This window comes from Danio aesculapii, chromosome 2 (assembly GCF_903798145.1).
Source record: "Danio aesculapii chromosome 2, fDanAes4.1, whole genome shotgun sequence".
Taxonomy (NCBI): domain Eukaryota; kingdom Metazoa; phylum Chordata; class Actinopteri; order Cypriniformes; family Danionidae; genus Danio; species Danio aesculapii.
The window spans coordinates 12360130-12379165 of record NC_079436.1 but is presented as its reverse complement, the minus strand read 5'-3'; the positions used below and the strand labels follow the sequence as shown (position 1 = coordinate 12379165).

At 35.7% G+C, this 19036-nt stretch overlaps 1 protein-coding gene and 1 long non-coding RNA gene across 3 annotated transcripts in view; one reads left to right on the top strand and one right to left on the bottom strand.

Annotated features, from left to right (window-relative positions):
• The window catches only part of evi5a (ecotropic viral integration site 5a), a 49449-nt gene that overhangs the window by 14720 nt on the left and 15693 nt on the right, over positions 1–19036 (top strand). The window contains exons 13-15 of one of the 2 annotated variants that reach the window (XM_056473020.1): positions 1275–1415; positions 10107–10253; positions 14500–14577. In XM_056473020.1, coding sequence (XP_056328995.1) covers positions 1275–1415; positions 10107–10253; positions 14500–14577 — 366 coding nt within the window. Of the gene's footprint in view, positions 1–1271; positions 1416–10106; positions 10254–14499; positions 14578–19036 lie in introns of both variants that reach the window. The other variant, XM_056473012.1, reaches the window with a different exon arrangement.
• LOC130241328 (uncharacterized) lies at positions 3510–5417 on the bottom strand. Its single transcript, XR_008838856.1, has 2 exons — positions 5327–5417; positions 3510–3912 (listed from the first exon to the last, which is right to left on the bottom strand). It is a non-coding gene; the product is annotated as an uncharacterized LOC130241328 (long non-coding RNA).

The following is a 19036-nucleotide window of genomic DNA, read 5'->3' as shown; positions in this document are numbered from 1 at the left end:
AAAAACATTTTGTTTTGCTTTACGGTTGTTGTAAAAGTTTTAAAACTATGTGTAAATGTGCCTACATAGTGTTATCATGAGAAATATGTAAATACTGTAAGTGTATCGCTCGTGTGCATACAGCCTGCTTACCTTAGTAACAGACGACAGAAATGAGGCATGAAGGACATGTCTATATGACTGCAAGTTCCATCATGGACACAGAACAACATTCAATATTCTTTTTATGTCACGAAGTACAGAAAAAAGCAACACATACAGTCACATATGCTATACATTTTAAGGAGGAGTGTAAATACTGCAGTTATGACAGAGTTAAATGTGTTCAGATGAAGAAAATAAACAACGAGAAATGCAATGATCACGTTAAAATGACAGTTAATATGTATGTAGTTTTTACACATTTATTCACACATTACTGAGAGCAGGAACGAGACCGGCTGCACTGGTAAGCAGTATCTCCATAATATTGCCTAATTAAAATGACTGTCTTGACGGTCTTTACAAGTGAAGGCATTATCTACACACAATATAATTCCAAATTAGAAAAATACTACAAAATATAAAAGACTGTTTATGAAAATACTTAAACAACAGACAAATTCAAACGTCCAACGCATGCGAGCTGCGCTCCAGACCAGTTCAGCTTGATGACGGATAATGTCTCTGACACCGCCTGTAGTCCAAATTAGTAACTTGATAGCTTCTTTTTAAAGAAGTGTAACCAATTTAAAAAATCAAGAGTGTGATGTAACAGATGTGTTTTGTCGTAGGACAAAATGTGAAATTAGCTTGAGTTTGTGTTAGCCACGAACCTTATTTAAGCGATTTAACTGAAATCCTATTGAAAAGACCCATTGACTTTGGGACGAAGTAACTGGAACTGCTAAAATGCTAACTCGCTTCCGAGTTTTTGCATACAAAGTTCCTCCACTCTATTAAGTTATCCCAATAAAAACTCAAGAATTGTGTTGATTTGGCCCATTATAAATAAGTAGTTTGAACGAGCAGCAAAAATATTTGAGTGCATGCATACTGTTATTACAATTATTACAATTTTCAAGTAGTATTCAGTAATTTGTAATCTTTTTGAGTCTTACACTGCTAGTATCTAATAAATAAGTAGTATTATCTGATATAAATGTACTAAGAGCACTAAAATAAACAATCAACTGTAAATAATAAGTAAGATCCAATAGCATCTACAAACATAGGTTCTAGTAGCATAAAATCACACTAGTAGGCTCTACAGAAGAATAACTGTTTGTCAGCAGGTGCAGTGTGGAGGTCAACAAAGGGTCAGCAGCGCACAAAACGACCTGCAGGTGGAGCTGCTGAGCACCAGACTGAAGGAAACACTCACCCAGGCCACACTAAAGGAGAGCCGTCATGCACTGATGCAGCTGCAGACACAGGTGGAAGAAATAAACAAATATAACTTTTACAGTACTAAAGACAGTCAAAAGTTATAACAAATCCAGCAGAATAAGCCTATTAAAGTCAGTCTCTCAAAATAGTTCACCCTTTCTCGCTTAGGCCTACTAGTGTTTCTTGATTGCTTTGATCTGGTTAAAGAAACTAGGATAGCCTACTCCTTTTTTTATTTGGATTGACACATTTCCTCCACCATTTTGCAAAACATTTAACATGTCATTTAAGCAGTCCAAACTTTATTGTTTTAGCTTGGGTAACCAATGAGAAACCATCTATTCCTAATTATTAGAAACAAGATCAGTATGAAATCGCTGTTGTTTGCCTCATCTTCAGACAAATCTTCAATTAGTCAATCTAATGCAAACCTTATATTAAAAAGGTGCCAGGTCTGTGTTGTTCTTTGCCAGAATAGATGGAGGCATTGACACTCCAATAGATTTTACTGTGTTTTGGTATACATGTATTTTGTACTGTAATATTTACAGTATTTGTTTTCAGCCAGAGTTTTACCAAATTTAATTTCATGTATTCAATAAAATTACATCAAAGCATCTCTCATTCTGGATCTGTTACTTTGCAAAAGGTCAACTTGACACAGTCTATATAGAAAGACAAAAGACGACACAGTCAATGGGCTACAATGACAAGCAATAGTGCACTGATTCACACTGAGTTCTGTATTTTGTTGTCCATTGTGTAATGATTGATTGAAAGAGCTCAAATACTTGTTTGCATGTTGTGTTGTTAAATGCAAAATTAGATTTTGTTGCATATTTTAAATGTTCTGGCAAGGTTACAGCCTTGCGTGCCATGTGTAATGCAGCCATGAGTGCTGCTGTTTAGGCCTGTTTGTTAACTGTTTTTAAAATGTGACGTTTCAGTTCACAGCTGCATCAAAGCGATCAAGAAAAACTGTAAGTCCTTCTCAGTATGATTGAGCACATTCCACGGTTTTCTGTTGTTTAGACCAGGGCTTGCCAAACTTTTCAGCCTGCAACCCCCAAAATTACAATGCTAGTGACTCACGACCCGCCATATCCTCTGAGGTGGTTGTAAATATATATACCTTACACACCGGCGAACACATACCAATGGGCCTATTCATCATTTCATTTTAAAGAACTCCACTTAGAGACCATCCTCTATGTTCAGTTGTGGCCTGTATTTTTTTTTTTGTGATGTTTTTTAAACAAATTTCGGGAGGAGCACACGCAGAAGTTTCAGTATCAAATACGTCATTGACAATTATTCTATTATCCAATCAGTTCTTGACCAAACCCCTATATATACCAAAGCTGTCTTACCTGCAGCATCTTACGACTTTAGCATCCCTCCACCACCCCGTCACCTCACCTCTTAAGCATTACAATCCCGGGGGGAGCGTTCTGGGGCCGGGCTAGATACTTCGCTCGAATCCTTATTCCTCTCTGTTTCCTGATAAGAGGAGTAACTCGAGTTTGGGTGTCTTCCCCGAGCTCAGAGCCCTCTCCCCGGACAGCATGCCAAATACGCTCTATTCTGAAACTATTGCAAGTGTGAACTCGTGAAATGTACATGAGTGCCGTAAAGGTGTCAGAAAGTTAACTTGGTGACATAAAATAAATTTACTGTTTTTATTTGCATTTTTAATATACACTGTAAAAAGTATGACCTAGATCTAACTTATAAAAAGTGAGGCAAGTGGCTGCATCGGACGTTTTAGATTGATACAACTTCCAGCATTTTTTAAGTATATTAAACACTAAAACATTGCTTAAAACAAATGCAACAAAATTAAGTTGAGCCAACTAATATTTCTAAATTTACTCAAGTCAGATAAACTTACTTTTTTTGTTAAACCTAACTTATTTATACATTGCCTGTACTTATTTTAATTAGGTATTAAGAACTTTATTATCTAAATAAAATTAACCATGCATATGTCATTTAAAATGAATTCAATTGACTTCTGGCTGTAACCTCAGAAAATAAATCTTCATTTCTATATTCTATGCACAATATACAGTGATTTAAGTAAAAACAGATAAACAGACTTTTTACGGTTAATAACAATTAAATAAGAATGGGAAGATGGATTAAAGACCATAACATTTATTCAATATCAACCTGTGTCCCTTTTAATAGTGACTACAAAACAGGCCATTAATGTGGCTGCACATACACAATACATAAATAAAAACATTAATAATGCCAGATCCTATTGAGAAATCATCTAAGACAACTCAGTAAGGAGATCTGCATACTTTGATGAAAATTTAGGATAAATAAGGTCCAGTCCCACAAAGAGTCTCTGATATATCTCAAATAATGTATACAGTTTTGATGGAAGTCGAGGACATCGGTAGGTCCAAACAGGAGCCATCATGCATTTGACAGGTTTGGTAAACCTCTGACAGTCCTATGATTATCCAAACTGTGTTGGGCTGATGGCAAATTTTTCCTGTGGGCAGCCGCATGCACCTCTGATTCCACACAACTCTATTGGTGGAGAGAGAAAAGAAACAGGAGTTCAGGTGGTTGATACTAAATAATATTAAATAGCTAAATACTAAATAGCAAATATCTTAGATAAACTACAAGTCAAGTTACAAAAGTGCAGTGAGAATGATACATGGATGAAACACCTTAGTTTATCAGTTAAAATTTACCTTAGTTAAACTTTTGTATTAAAAAAAAGTTATATAGGTTATTGTATACTTGCATTATTCCAGGTGTTTTTAAGAATCAAATTCTAAAGAAAACTGTGATTTTATTCACTGTAACAGTGTATAGTATTTTGGCTGCCTGTCAATCAAGGAATTATTTAAATTTAGGTATTACATTTTCAGTTTATTTTTGCAACTTATAAAGCATAAAATGTGTATGTAACTTACATATTAAACAGTTTGAAAATGGTGAATATAAAATCTATAATTTAACTGTCATCTTCATTTTGCACCAAACTTTGCATAAGTCATAATACAAAATTAAATAAATACATTGCCATTTTACATATTACATTAAGGTTTACAATACATTTTTGCTGAAGCTACATTTAATTTACTTTTTCTCCAAATTTAATGTTACTGGCAACTGACAATTCAGTGAATCAGTGTTTTCAGTTAGCTTTAGTGAAAGATTGACAGATAATAAGAAACTGCATTAGGATATTTTTACTGTTTGTTCATTGCACACATACAAAAAATCTTCAGATATCAAATGCAATTCTATGGAGCCCACTATTGTTTGCAATTTTACCCATGTTTTACTCACCTGCAAATAATTATAGCTGTAATTGTACCTAATGTTTTTCTTAACAAAATAAACTAAATCACTTTGGTATCTAAAGACCAAGAAAATGCATTTTAGAATGAGGTGCGTACATTTTAAATGGTTCTGTAAACATAAATGTAATTTAAGTTAAAATAAATTATAAATCTGTAATTTATTCACTTTGCAGTATTAACAAAAAACTTATGTACTAAATCTCTAAAACACAAACGTTAAGTTACTTTACGTTACGCTAAACACAAACTACTGTTCCATACGTTTCTGCATTTAATATGCATCCTTAATGTGCTGATAATTATTTAGGTGAGCTAGCCAGGTTAGCGCTAGCAAACTACACCTACACCCCGACCGCCCACCAGAGACCTAGTTAATCCGTTCTGTAACGTTAGTTATACCCACTAAGTGTTTTAAAACTACTTTAACATTTTTTTATCAGGACTATCACTTTTAATCGTTAGTATGAACTAGCGTTGGTTAGTGTTAGCCAACTTAGCTTTCCATGTGAGAGCAGTCTGTTACCTGACGTTACAGTACAATTTACAAGCTAAAACCTCACCTGCTTAGTGAAGTCGGCAGTTTAGCATGACTTTACAATTATCATTCGACTACATTTGCAACTTACCGTGTTAATCAGATCCGCTGCTGCGAGCAGTTAACGTCGACCCTTACAGTTGCTGCGTGTGTCTGCAAAGTGGCGGGCAGTGAAAATGGGGTCACGCAGAATTATTAAAATCACGTTTGATGAACAGACCTGCAAACATCGACATCTGCTCTAATAAATTGTCTGTGTCAACTCACTTTTATAACATTTATTCTACACAATAACCACATACAAAAATCTACTCAAATAAATTGCATTAGTTTTATTCAAAATATACTGTTATATAAAAACTGATCTATTTTAAGTAAAGAAGAAGCAAATTGATATTTTTTGGTATAAAACAAATATAATTAACTAGATTGCAATTATTTAAAGTATATAAAACCAACTTTGTGAGTGTAGCACTTTTTACAGTGTAACTATTAACAACTATTAACAACTATTTTTTTCTTCAGTAGGTTATGTAGGTTATTTTCTTCGGTAGGACAATTCTAATAGTTTACTAAAATGAATTTGATTTTTGGAAATCAACAAGTGACCCCCCGCTTTTGAGAACCACTGATTTAGACAGCATGAATAAGCAGAACAACGTACTCTATTTAGTAGAAGATTAAGCAATCTGATGCTGGTGTTTACATCTGTTTACATCTCCATCATGGCCATGCATATGGGTTTCTGACCAAAAACGTAACAGTGAAAAAACACTTGCTGCTTTGTGAAAGCTTTGGCAGCTGACTTGTTGATTCGCATCAGGCAGTGACTCTAGAGGCAGCATTTGTGTACGAAAAATTTCAGACAGACTTCTCAGCAGACAGCGTAATGATTTATCATGTACAATAAAATAGAGAGACATTTGGTGATAACTAGGTATAATATAAACAGATTTCCGCAGATTTCTAGCCTATCATTGAGTCTGTTTATTTACTTGTGTAAATGTGTGTAAATTTATATTTATTAAGTTTTTTAATTAATTTCAGTATGATTATTGACTAATATGAAAATATTCCTATGATTTATTTACAATACAGTTTGTAAAGTAATATTTTCTGTCCTTTAGTAGATATATTATATGAGAGACTTGCTTTGTTTACCAAATAAAGTGGATCTAATTGGATTTGCATTGTAAACATTAAATTAAAGTTTAAAAAATATTACTTTTTATTTCATATATTAAGGTTTTAGTTATGATAGTGCCAAAATAATTCCGTATAAATCCACAGATCTTTAACACAATTCTGCGCAGAAATAGCAAAAAATGTCTGCAGATTTCGTCTGGCCCTAGTTATAACTGCTGTAAAAATGCTGGCTTCCACATAGTTCCTTCATGTTGTTCCAACACAAATCGATTTAGTTTTTTATTGTTTTTACAAATTACAAATTCAAGTGGATTTAACATAAAACTATTAAGTTGTCCCAAAAATCCCCCACAGGATTTGAGCTGATTCAGCTTTTTAAAACAAGTACTTTGGACAAGCAGCAAGAAATCACTTCTTTGCGTGTTTTAAAGATAATGCACACACCCTCTATTTGGATTAAAGAGAAGACAAATAAAAAATGAAGACAAAGAGCAAATGCCAAAGGTTCCTTCATCAGTCATTTTTGACACCATACACTGTAAAAAAAATGTTGGGTTCCATACAATCAATTTGTGTTGGGACAACATGAATGAATTAAGTTAGCTTATCTATTTTTACAAATTTAAAGGGATTGAACATAAAACAATTTAGTTGTCACAAAAAAACACTCAAGAATTGTGTTGTTTCAACTCATTTTAAATAAGTAGCTTGAACATGCAGCAAAAATTGTAAGCAAAATATATTTTTTTGAGTGTATGTAAAAATGCATGTAGAAATACTTTCTAATGGGTAAAAAAAAAGATACTAAGCATATTAATTTGTGGAAAACAAAGACATATTTAAATGTATACCTTGAGTAAAATAACTTGCCTAAATACTTTCTTTCAATAATTCAGAGAAGAAAACACTCCTGACTGAAATAACACAGGAAATCAATTTGGTCATTTTACACCCAGCAGAGCTTGTGCGTTAAAGAGATCGAAAAGCATTAGGACGCTTCTGAAACTGGCTTTAATGTAAATGAGTATTTTTTAAATATATTTATTGAGGATATATTGTTTCATGGCGCAGTGGGTAACACAATCGCCTCACAGCAAGAAGGTTGCTGGTTCGAGCCCTGGCTGGGTCAGTTGGCATTTCTGTGTGGAGTTTGCATGTTCTCCTCATGTTCCCGTGGGTATCCTCTGGGTGCTCCGGTTTTCGCCACAGTTCAAATACATGCGGTACAGGTGAATTGGATCAACTAAATTAGCCGTAGTGAATGAGAGGTTGCTGGGTTGCAGCTGGAAAGGCATCTGCTGTGTAAAACATATGCTGGATAAGTTGGTAGTTCATTCCGCTGTGGTGATCCCTGATGAATTAAGGGACTAAGCCAAAGGAAAATCAAGGAATATGGTTTCATTTATATTTAGTCTATATATTTTGCCTGCCAACTTTTGGAAATGATGTCGTCAATGGGCAACCAGGTGAGACACTGGGCAACTTAATAGGCCAATGGGATACAAATACAATATGCCCTTTCTCAATTATAGATTAGCTACGCAACAATGCTTTCCAATATTGCCCAGCAACATTGCTTGATTTCCAAAAATCTAATTCATTTTATTAAACTATTAGCATCACCATATTTTATCCATAAATCACAGAAAAAGTAGTTAACAGTTACATTAAAAGATAACATATCCACAGCAAATAAAATAAGCCATCAGCCTTTTCATTTTTTGCACCCCTGTGGTGATTAAATTATATTAAAGAAACAGCACCTTGATTTTTATGGCACCAGATTAAACTTTGACAGCTTTACGGCACTCACAAACACTCAAAAATAAATACAGGCCACAACTAAACATGGAGGATTGTCTCAGAGTGGCATCCTTCAAATTGAATTGATGAATAGACTTGGGCCTATTGACGTGTGTGCGCAGTTAAGGTTTAAATATTTATAACCACATCGGAGGGTATTGGGGTCACGAGTCAGTTGCATTGTTTTTAGGGGTCGTGGGCTGAAAAATTTGGGAACCCCTGGCTTAAAAAGGTTCCCTTCATGTGTAGCTATCATCAGCATTACTCACGCGCTTGCTGTGCACTTGCATGCGCGTGCCACGCTGAGCGTTTGCGGCACGTGAGTGACAAGAGTAGTTTAGGTAAATTACATAGTTTTTCTCTCACCTGCCTCTACATTTAGAGATAAAAAGTCTTCTTCAGGAGCTATAAATGACATTTAATTGCGGCAATTAAACGGCGCTGGTCGAAAAAGGCGCGCATCACGAGCGCAGAGTGCAGGACGCGGATGACGCAGCGGCGCAGTGTGAACTGCGCAATCCGTTTCGCTTCAGTCGTGCTGCGTGATGATGGAGCGCATGACGGCGCACAGTCTGGACTGCTGGAGGGTGATTTTATCTTACTGAAAAAGTAACCGCTACTGAGGACTGCGATTTGCTATACAGCGTTCTAACACACAAATCACAATGCGCGGCACGCTGCAGCAGTGGTTAGCACTGTTGCCTCGCAGCAAGAGAGTCTCTGGGCCAGTTGGCATTTCTGTGTGGAGTTTGCATGTTCACCCTGTGTTCATGTGAGTTTCCTCCGGGTGCTCCGGTTTCCCAAGTCTAAAGACATGCGCTATAGGTGACTTGGGTGAACTAAATTTTCCATAGTTTCTGAGTGTGTTTGTGAATTTGAGAGTGTATGGGTGTTTCCCAGTACTGGGTTGCGGCTGGAAGGGAATCCGCAATGTAAAACATAAGCTGGAATAGTTGGCGATTCATTCCACTGTGGTGATCCCTAATAAATAAAGCACTAAGCTGAAAGAAAATGAATGAATGAATGAATAATACATAATATTAATAAGATTTTATATATTTAAACCTTTTTGTTTCCTTTATTCATAATCATTTTTAAAACAATTGCATCTTAATACAATAAGTAGACTTTTGATCATCTGATGTATTTTAACGGCATGTCTTAGTTTTTGTTCCATTGTTGTTGTTGTTTTTTGAGTGATTGTGTGTTTTATGCTTTTAGTTATTATGATAGTTATTATATGGTTAGGTCCCACTTTAAATTAAGTTACTTTAACTTATTTTATGAAGTTAATCAGGTTTCAACGAATGTTTTTAAGTCATACAAAGATTAACTTAATACTTTTAGTCTGTTTAAATTAGATATAAGTTGAGTTGATTGATTTAACAAAAAAGTAAGCTGCAATAATGTTTTTTACAGTGTACTTGCATCAAAAATTAGGCACAATGTACTTTTTGTGTTCATATTGTTTAGCACACCACTTTGAGGTGGAGTATGGGTAAGGTAAGGGACAGGTTTGGATAGGTTTAAGGGGGGGGTTAAGATGTAAGGGATGGTACATAATTAATTACAGGTGTAATTACGTACAGATCATTGTTAAAATATAAGTACAACAACAACAAAAACATGTATATACAAAATAAAAGTAAATATAGGTATAAAGTAGTAAAGCCCCCCCCTAATATAAAGTGGGACCCGTATCTTCAATGACCACTTGAATTTATCATTGTCACTGCATCATGATGCAACATAAGATTTCAAAACCGTATGGTTGTGAAACATGTCTAGAAATGACTAGCATTGGTTAAAACATGACTTCTAAATCAGATTCACACTGTTAGTACAGGAAATCAATGCTAAACTGCATCACAGTTGTTAAATTAGTCAATCCTCTTATTTAAAGACTTCTCTTCTCACTACAGAATGAAATTCAGAGAAACCAGCTCAAGCGAACTGAAGCGCATGTGAGCAGCCAGCGAGATCGTCTACAGGAACTGACATCACACAACCAAGATCTGCACAGCCAATTACAGCAGATCAGATGCCACTTTTTAGCTGTTCAAAACAAGGTAACACCACACCTGACATCATCTGCTTTCTGACAGTCAGGAGGCGTCTAATTACAGTGTCATTTGCCCTCGCAGACTTCCTTCAGGCTAAATTAATCCTACGCCGTGAGCAACATTAAGTCTCTTTGTCAAAGCTTTCTGTACAGTTAAAGGGATAGTTCACTCAAAACTGAACATTCTGTCATCATTGCCCGTTTCAAACCATTTCACTCAAAAGAAGATATTTTGAGGAATGATGAAAACCAGTAACCATTTGACTGCCATAGTGTTTGTTTTTCTTACTAGAGAAGTCAATGGTTACTGTTTTTTTTTAACATTCTTCAAAATATTGTATTTTTTGTTCAACAGAAAATGAAACTCAAAAAGTCTGGAACCTCTTGAGTAAATAGTGAATACTTTTCATTTTTGGATGAACTATCCCTTTAAAATAATTTAATTTTGTCTGCAGTTTTATTAAAAACAATCATACAAAAAATATAAATGACCAAGGCCAGTCCTTTACACTTTAACTGTATGTTTGTGTTCCCATTCAGCCTTTTCTGTGAAATATCCTTTACATTTTTATGACCATTTATCAAATAACAAACAAACATTTATGTATTTGAGAATATGGGAACATTTTAAAGGAATAACACTGCTAAAAAACATTATTTATCGCAAAACAAGGATATAATTAGCTTTGCGGCTCAAATAATACACAAGTGCATTTATACAATTTTTGAAAATTACAATTTCTGCTATCAAACCTTCCAAAAGTCGCCCAAATCTCATTCATTTTCCTTTTCATAGTCCCTTATTTATCAGGGGTCGCCACAGCAGAATGAACACCAACTTATCCAGCATATGTTTTACGCAGCGGATGCCCTTCCAGCTGCAACCCAGTACTGGGAAACATCCATACACTCTCACATTCACACACACACACTATGGTCAATTTAGTTCATCGATTTCACCTATACTGTATGTCTTTGTAATGTGGGGAGAACATGCAAACTGCACACAGAAATGCCAATTGGACTCGAACCAGTGACCTTCTTGCTGTGAGGCAAAAGTGCTAACCACTGAGCCACCGTGCCGCCCATCCAAATCTCTTCTGTTGTAATCAATCTTAGTTCATGCTTATTTCAAGAAAACTAATGTAATTATTTCTTGTGATATCAAGATAACAGGGCGGCGCGGTGGCGCAGTGGTTAGCACTGTTGCTTCACAGCAAGAAGGTCGCTGGTTCGAGTCCCGGCTGGGTCAGTTGGCATTTCTGTGTAGAGTTTGCATGTTCTCCCCATGTTGGCGTGGGTTTCCTCCGGTTTCCCCCACAAGTCCAAAGACATGCGCAGTAGGTGAATAAATTGTCTGTAGTGTATGTGTGTGGATGTGAGAGTATATTGGTGTTTCTCATTTCGGGGTTGCGGCTGGAAGGGCATCCACTGTGGTGACCCCTGATGAAAAAAGGGACTAAGTTGAAGGAAAATGAATGAATGAATATAAATAGTTTTTTTTACTGTAGGACAGCTGTGCAGTTTGTTACTGTTTTTACAAGTTGTATTGTAAAAATTACTGTATATTTTACAGTAAAGGTATACCATACTATAAATACATACACGACAAGATAAATGCTGCTGTAAATGTAAATACAATAAGTTACTGTAGATTCTACAGGAAACGGGTAGCTAGCTTTTACTTCTAAGCTCATGAAGAAGTTTGATTTGACAGTATACAGAGTGAAAGTCTACTGTAGTTTTAATTGGGATTCATAAACATATGCTGGAACAGTTGGCGGTTCATTCAACTGTGGCAACCCCTGATAAATAAGGAACTAAGCCGAAGGAAAATGGATGAATGAAATTCCAGTGTGCGCATCAAAAATGTCACGTGATAACAAAAATGGGTGTGATGGGCAGAATTAATGGGCAAACCAGTGGGGACCGACCACATTGTAAAACATCTGAAATGTTGTTTTGGTCAGTCCAAAACCCCTCAGCCAAAGTCTGTCATCAAAGTGCATCAAATATATAGCCTTCAGAACTGTCTTGACATCCCAAAGGCACCGCACATTCATTGCGTTTGGACTTCATCTTCTGAGGTAATTTAATAAATAAGAAAAATTACTGTATATTTTACAGTGAATGGATACCATACTATAAATACATACACAACAAGATAAAGGCTGCTGTAAATGTAAATACAGTAAGCTACTGTAGAGTCTATAGGAAATTGTTATCAGTGTAGCTAGCTTTTACTTCCAAGCTCATGAAGAAGTTTGATTTGACGGTATACAGAGTGAAAGTCTACTGTAGTTTTGATTGTGATTCATAAACATATGCTGGAATAGTTGGCAGTTCATTCCGCTGTGGCAATCTCTGATAAATAAGGGACTAAGCCAAGGAAAAAATGAATGAATGAATTAATGAACTTCCAGTATGCGCATCAAAAATATCCTTATTTACACATCTATACTGGGTTTACTCCCACCATATTTACAGAATTACATTTGTAAAAGCCTGTCCTTAACTATGGCCTTCTGTCACAGGATATTTGTTTACTGTTTGTTCCTAAAGTGCGGACTGAGATGGGGGGAAAAGGCTTTTAAAAATGCAGCACCTTTTGCATGGATTAATCTACAAACAAAGTTGCAGTTTAAAGAAATGATTTCACTAAATGTTTTTAAAAAGAGTATAAATGATTTAGAAATTGAAACACAGGCTTGTAGATGTTTTGAATAGTTTGTTTGTCAATGTGCGATTCATGTTAACTGTCAACTGTTTGTTGTTTGTTAAGCCCATGTGATATGTTTATATGTGATATGTGATATGTGATCAGTCTAAACCCCCTCAGCCAAAGTTTGTCATCAAAGTGATTCAGAATTATTGCCTCTAGAACTGTCTCAAAGCCATCGCACATTCATTGCGTTTGGACTTCATCTTCTGAGGTAATTGAATAAATAAGAAAAAAAGGCCCATACTTACCAAAGCAAATTCCATTTTTTATTTCCGATATTTGATGCCAGTTTATTAGAAAGTGACGATTTTGTTCTCTTTTACTCATTGAATGGTAAACAGTACAATATTTGCAAATATTTTCTGCTACAGTTGAAGTCAGAATTATGAGTCCCCCTTTAATTTTCTTTTCTTTTTTAAATATTTCTCAAATGATGTTAAACAGAGCAAGGACATTTTCACAGTGTGTCTGATAATATTTTTTTCTTCTGGAGAAAGTCTTATTTGTTTTATTTCGGCTAGAATAAAAGTTTTTATTTTTTTAATAAACATTTTAAGGTCAAAATTATTAGCCGCTTTAAGCTATATTTTTTTAAGATAATCTACAGAACAAACCATCGTTATACAATAGTTTGCCTAATTACCCTAGCCTGCATAGTTAACCTAAATAACCTAAATTAGATGTCACTTTAAACTGTATAGAAGTGTCTTGAAAAATATCTAGTCAAATACTGTTTACTGTCATCATGGCAAAGATAAAATAAATCAGTTATTAGAAATGAGTTATCAAAACTATTATGTTTAGAATGTTCCTCATAGCTGAGGAACCTCATTATAGTAACATGTAGGAACATTTTGAGGGAACGAGTGGCGAATTACTGTAGTCTTCCAGCATTTGACGTCAGGACGCTTTATTCCCATAAACCATTTTCTGCCTGAAAATCAGTCAGAATAGTAGCAGAAATGAAAGCACCCCACAAAACACCAGCATTTTCCATGAGGACGAATCACAGTCCATAAACCCAGCTGACATGTAAAGCTCAGATCAGCGATTATTCCGTCTATTCATCTCACATGATCAGTGAGTGGCCTGATCGCTCGGACAGCCTTGAGGAAGCGATGTCTTCTGCTTTTTCTAGAAGCAGAGCTACGATAAGATCTTTCTCACTCTGCTGGCTGAGTCCTCAGATGCTGGCGTTGTTCACACACTCAGACCAGGCCTCCACATCGCACTTGTTTATCAGCTCTTTTTATGCAGAAGTGATTTTGCAAGAAAATGCCAACACTGTATCTCACTTTACAGCGAGATGAAGCAGACATTTGCTTGCATTAATGTAACTGTGAAGAAAAAAAAATAAAACACTCCACCGGATGGACAAGTCTTGCCTGATGGTGGTAGACAAAAAGATTCAGATTAATCAGATGATGAGTCTGATTTCAAAACATTGAATGTTACTTCACCATTCATATTTTGATCTGCTCTTAAGTTGGCCGATTTCCATTGTATTTAAGAGGTGTTTCTCTGTCTCCAGCGGAAAGAAAATGAAGATGGAGATGCAGGGAACATGATCAGATGTCTTCAAAAGCAGATCTCTGAGTTACGAAGTCAAGTATGTTGAGGTTTTTATTTCCCGTTGTGTCATTTTCCCATTTTGTTTCTCTCACAAGTGGTTGATCAAACAGTATGAATGCTAAGGTGAATTTACAACTGAATAATTAATGAAAAACACATAGAATAAAGCATACTTTAAAAGGTTAGTTTACTTGAAAATAAAAATCAGGGACAACTGGTTGTTCACGCAAAAATGAACATTACTATTAATTTACCCACCCTGAAAAAGTGGTCATTGGTGATCCCTGATATGTAAAAAAGGCCATACACAATGCTTTGCTGTCGTATGAGCTTGTACATGATTTTTTTTTCGTAGAAATTGTCAATGCTCGTTTGGTTGTGGCTTGTACCATGTGAGAGGATCTTACGAGCCGAGTGGCTCACAGCCATTTCTTGGAAAGTGATGCAACATTCATTCATTCATTTTCTTTTCGGTTTAGTCCTTTTATTAATTAGGGGTCACCACAGCGGAATGAAGCACCAGCTTATCCAGCATATGCTTTACACAGCGGATGCCCTTTCAGCTGCAACCCATCACTGGGAAAGTGGTGCGAAATACTGGTACAAAAAAAAAAACAAACAAATGCATCCCAGGTAGCAAAGAATTCTGGCCCAGTTTTTGCATAAAGCTGGCACAGCAGGCATTAGTCCGGTACTGGCATACAGCATGTGGGCTAAACATGGCCCAGGTTTGGCAGAGGTAGCATTGTCTTTAAGGCAGCACACAAGACTTGGGCCAGATATCAAATGTAGTATATAGCCCAGATGTAAAAAATTTATATGTAGGCCATGTAAGTTTGGCCTATCTTAACCCACTTTTAAAATACAGTTAAATAATTTTTGAGTAAAGAAAAAAATTCTACTAATCGGGGCGCTTTGAGAAAAACTGCAGCCATAAAGCGAAATGCTTCATGTGTTTATGAAATTCATTGCAGTTGTGACGCACTAACATACTTGGCCCAGTTCAGACCCAGTTATGGGTTGTTATCTTGGCTGAGACTTGGCCCAGATATGATCCATGTTTGGCCCTTGTATAGAAGCCAGACTTGGTCCAATCATGTACCGTAATTCACTGCGGCATGTGGGCCAAGCAAAAGCTGATTGTGTGGGCCAAATCTGGGCCAGAGAAATTTAGCCATGTAGGATGTTATTTTGTGTTTGGAGTCAATGCCTGATGTTTGGGAAAATGGTTGTGTAAAAGACATCTAGGAGGTAATGGTATTTTACTCAGGTGTTTGGAGAAGTATTAAAACGACATATGAGGTTGGCGACATCGATATTAAGCACAACTGCCTTGAATTTGAGTGCCGAAACGCAAATCTTTTCCGATCATATCTCCCAACACTGTAAAAAATGCAGAGTTCCACACAGTTCATTCATGTTCTCCCAACACAAATCGATTAACTGAACACTGTTAACAAATGTATGTGCATTGAACATAATAAAATTAAGTTGTCCCAATGAAATCTCAAGAATTGTGTTGTTTCTGCTCATTTTAAATATTTTTTGAGTGAACCATTGCCTCTATAGTAGGAAAAATAAATGGAAGTCAATGGTGACAGGTTTCCAGCTTTCTTAAACATATCTTCTTTTGTCTTTATCAGAGGAAAGAATGTAAAAAATGACCTATGTTGTTTGTTCAAACGACTTATTTAAAACAAGCTAAAACATCACAGTTCTTGAGTTTTTTTGGAGACAACGTAATTGTTTTATGTTCAATCCACTTAAATTTGTAAAAATAATAGGTTAACTTAATTTTTCATGTTGACACAAAACAAATGGATTGTGTGGAACCCAGCATTTTTTACAGTGTTAAACAAATGAAGAGAGAATAAAAAATGACAGAATTTTCAGTTTTGTGTGACCTATTTTTTTAAGAGAAATTAATAATGAAAAAAGTTGTAAAAAGCCCTTTTATTTTATTTTACAGCACATATCCACATTTTCCGGCAGAATCTCTGCATATTTATAAGTTTTGCAACAATAGTTGTTGTTAGATGGCTTTCAGCCATAGTTTTGCTTTTTGGTAAGACTTTATTTTGAGGGTCCCTATTGCACATTTTGTTGACTAAAAGTTGCAACTACGTGCCAATTACTTCTCATTTGAGTTTTAGTAGACTGTCTGCTTACTATCTGCCTATACTTCTCCTTCAACAGACATTTAACTGACTATAAGAAACTTTGCAAGTATATGTCAACTTACACTATCACTAACCCCAACCTAACAGTCGACTAATACTTTAATGAGAATTAGTTGGCATGTAGATTCAATGTAACTTAAATTCAACAAAATGCGTTAAAGCGGCCATCAAAATAAAGCGATACCTGCTTTTTTATCGGAATAAACTTTAATAGTTTAGTTGTAGAGTGAATGAAAGCATCTGCTGTGCTTTCTACAGAGCGATTCACAGCTGCACTGATCACACAAAGTATGTGATCCACAACTAATTTTAGGTGTCATTGACAAATATTATTTATTGTATAATGTGCAGTCAGTCCGTCCACTCTAATACACATACTGTAACAGGAGAGACAGCAAAAAGCCAGCACACATTCAAACATGATTTCTAACTTACATATTGATCGCAGCACCTTGATGATTATTTATAAATGTTGATTAATATTCCTTTGGTTTAATAATTAATATTTTTAATGAGTATTAGAACTGATTTAATATTACTTTTTAACTTTTTGAAGCATCAAAAGAAGTTTGAATCTGAAGATGCATGAAAATTGTAGAAGTTAAGAAAGATATTATGAAGCTATTTTTGACAGAACTTGCATCTTTTCGTCCAAATTACGCCATGTAAAGGTGTGTTCACAATAGCCAAATTCCATCTTAATTTCAAGTGAATCTTTTCAAAGACTGCAAAAGATAAAAAAAAGTCAATCAAGTGCATTTCCATCAGGTTGTTAGAGCTGCTCACTGTAGTATTGGTAACCTAGTAACCAACAGTAAACAAAGCAAGCATAATAGATACAGTCCATTAGTCATGTGGGTGAAATTAGTTTATTCAGCAAACATGTTTCCATCTCCCATTATTTGCATCAATTCTTTTTACGCAAGTTCAAATTCACCTCAAGTGAACATAACATTTTGTACCAAATTAAGGATTTTTCATTTAAAATTTGGCGTTTTTATCACATGTGATTCTTCAAAGTGCACGTCTACACAAGGTGATGGAAACCTAGCTACTGTCCCATTTCCATGAAAAAAAGAAGAAATTTATTAGTAGTTTTTATATTCACAATATTATTTTATCATATGCAATAATATATGAATTTACAAAATAAATGAAAAGGCGAACACTCATTTCATCTTCAAAACAAGGAAATGCAACTGCACAAAAGACAAAGCCTGGTGTCATTCTGAGGGGTGTGATGAGGTCTAAATTTTGACTGTCACTTATGGCCGCATGCTTTACATATCTTGTCAAGCAGAGGTGGTGTATTCAAGCAAATCAGTCTTCCAGTAAGGCCCCAGATTACATTTAGACTCACTATTTCAGAAGCTGCTCAATGAAGCCAATACACACACGTACTGTAGCATGCTAACGCTAACCACTATAGCACAAACATAAACCAAAGCAAAACTTCTGGCATGAAATCGGTTAAACACACGCGTCACGCTAAGCCATCAGAGTCCTAATCATGCACGCATGTCGTGGAGCAAAACTTCTCCTTATTGAGAGAAACTTTTTTTCTCAAATAGCCACACAATGGCCAGGAAACTCTTAGCACCTCTCAACACGTCTGCCTCCATGTGATTTGTAGCACCCCACTGTTCAGTAGATTTACAACAAGAAACCCTGGCGTGCAGGTTCACGATGAGCCTTGCTGATTACAAAGATAGCCTGAGACCTCCTCCCATTGTAACCGGTAAACCGTGGTTCATTGTTGTGTTGCCACATAGCACTGTCAAAGAGGTGTTGGTGAGATAAACTGCCGTTCACATGGTGTCAACAAGAGGAAAAAGGCATCTTTTGGATAAACTAAAGTCTGTAATTATGGATGATTCATCAGTTTTGGAATGATTCTATTGGTGTTGATTGAGTAAAATAAAAACAACAACTATAAAGTACTTAAAGGGACAGATAGTTCACCCAAAATTGACTGTTTACTCTCTTTTCACTCACCCTCATGTGGCTTCATACATTTTTGAGCTTCTATCTTCATAAAATGGTATTCTGAAGACACCAGTAATCATTGACTTTTATAGTAAGAAAAACAAATACTATGGAAGTCAATGGTTACCAGTTTCTAACATTTTTCAAATTACCTCCCCCCCCCCTCTCTTAACTAAATAAATAAACTCAAAAAGGTTTTCTACAAGTGAAGGCTTAGTAACTGATGACAGAATGTTCAGTTTTTGGGTGAACTATCCCTTTAAATCATAGGTCTCAAACTCTCTGCACAGCTCTGCACAGTTTTGCTCCAACCCTAAGAAACACAGCTGA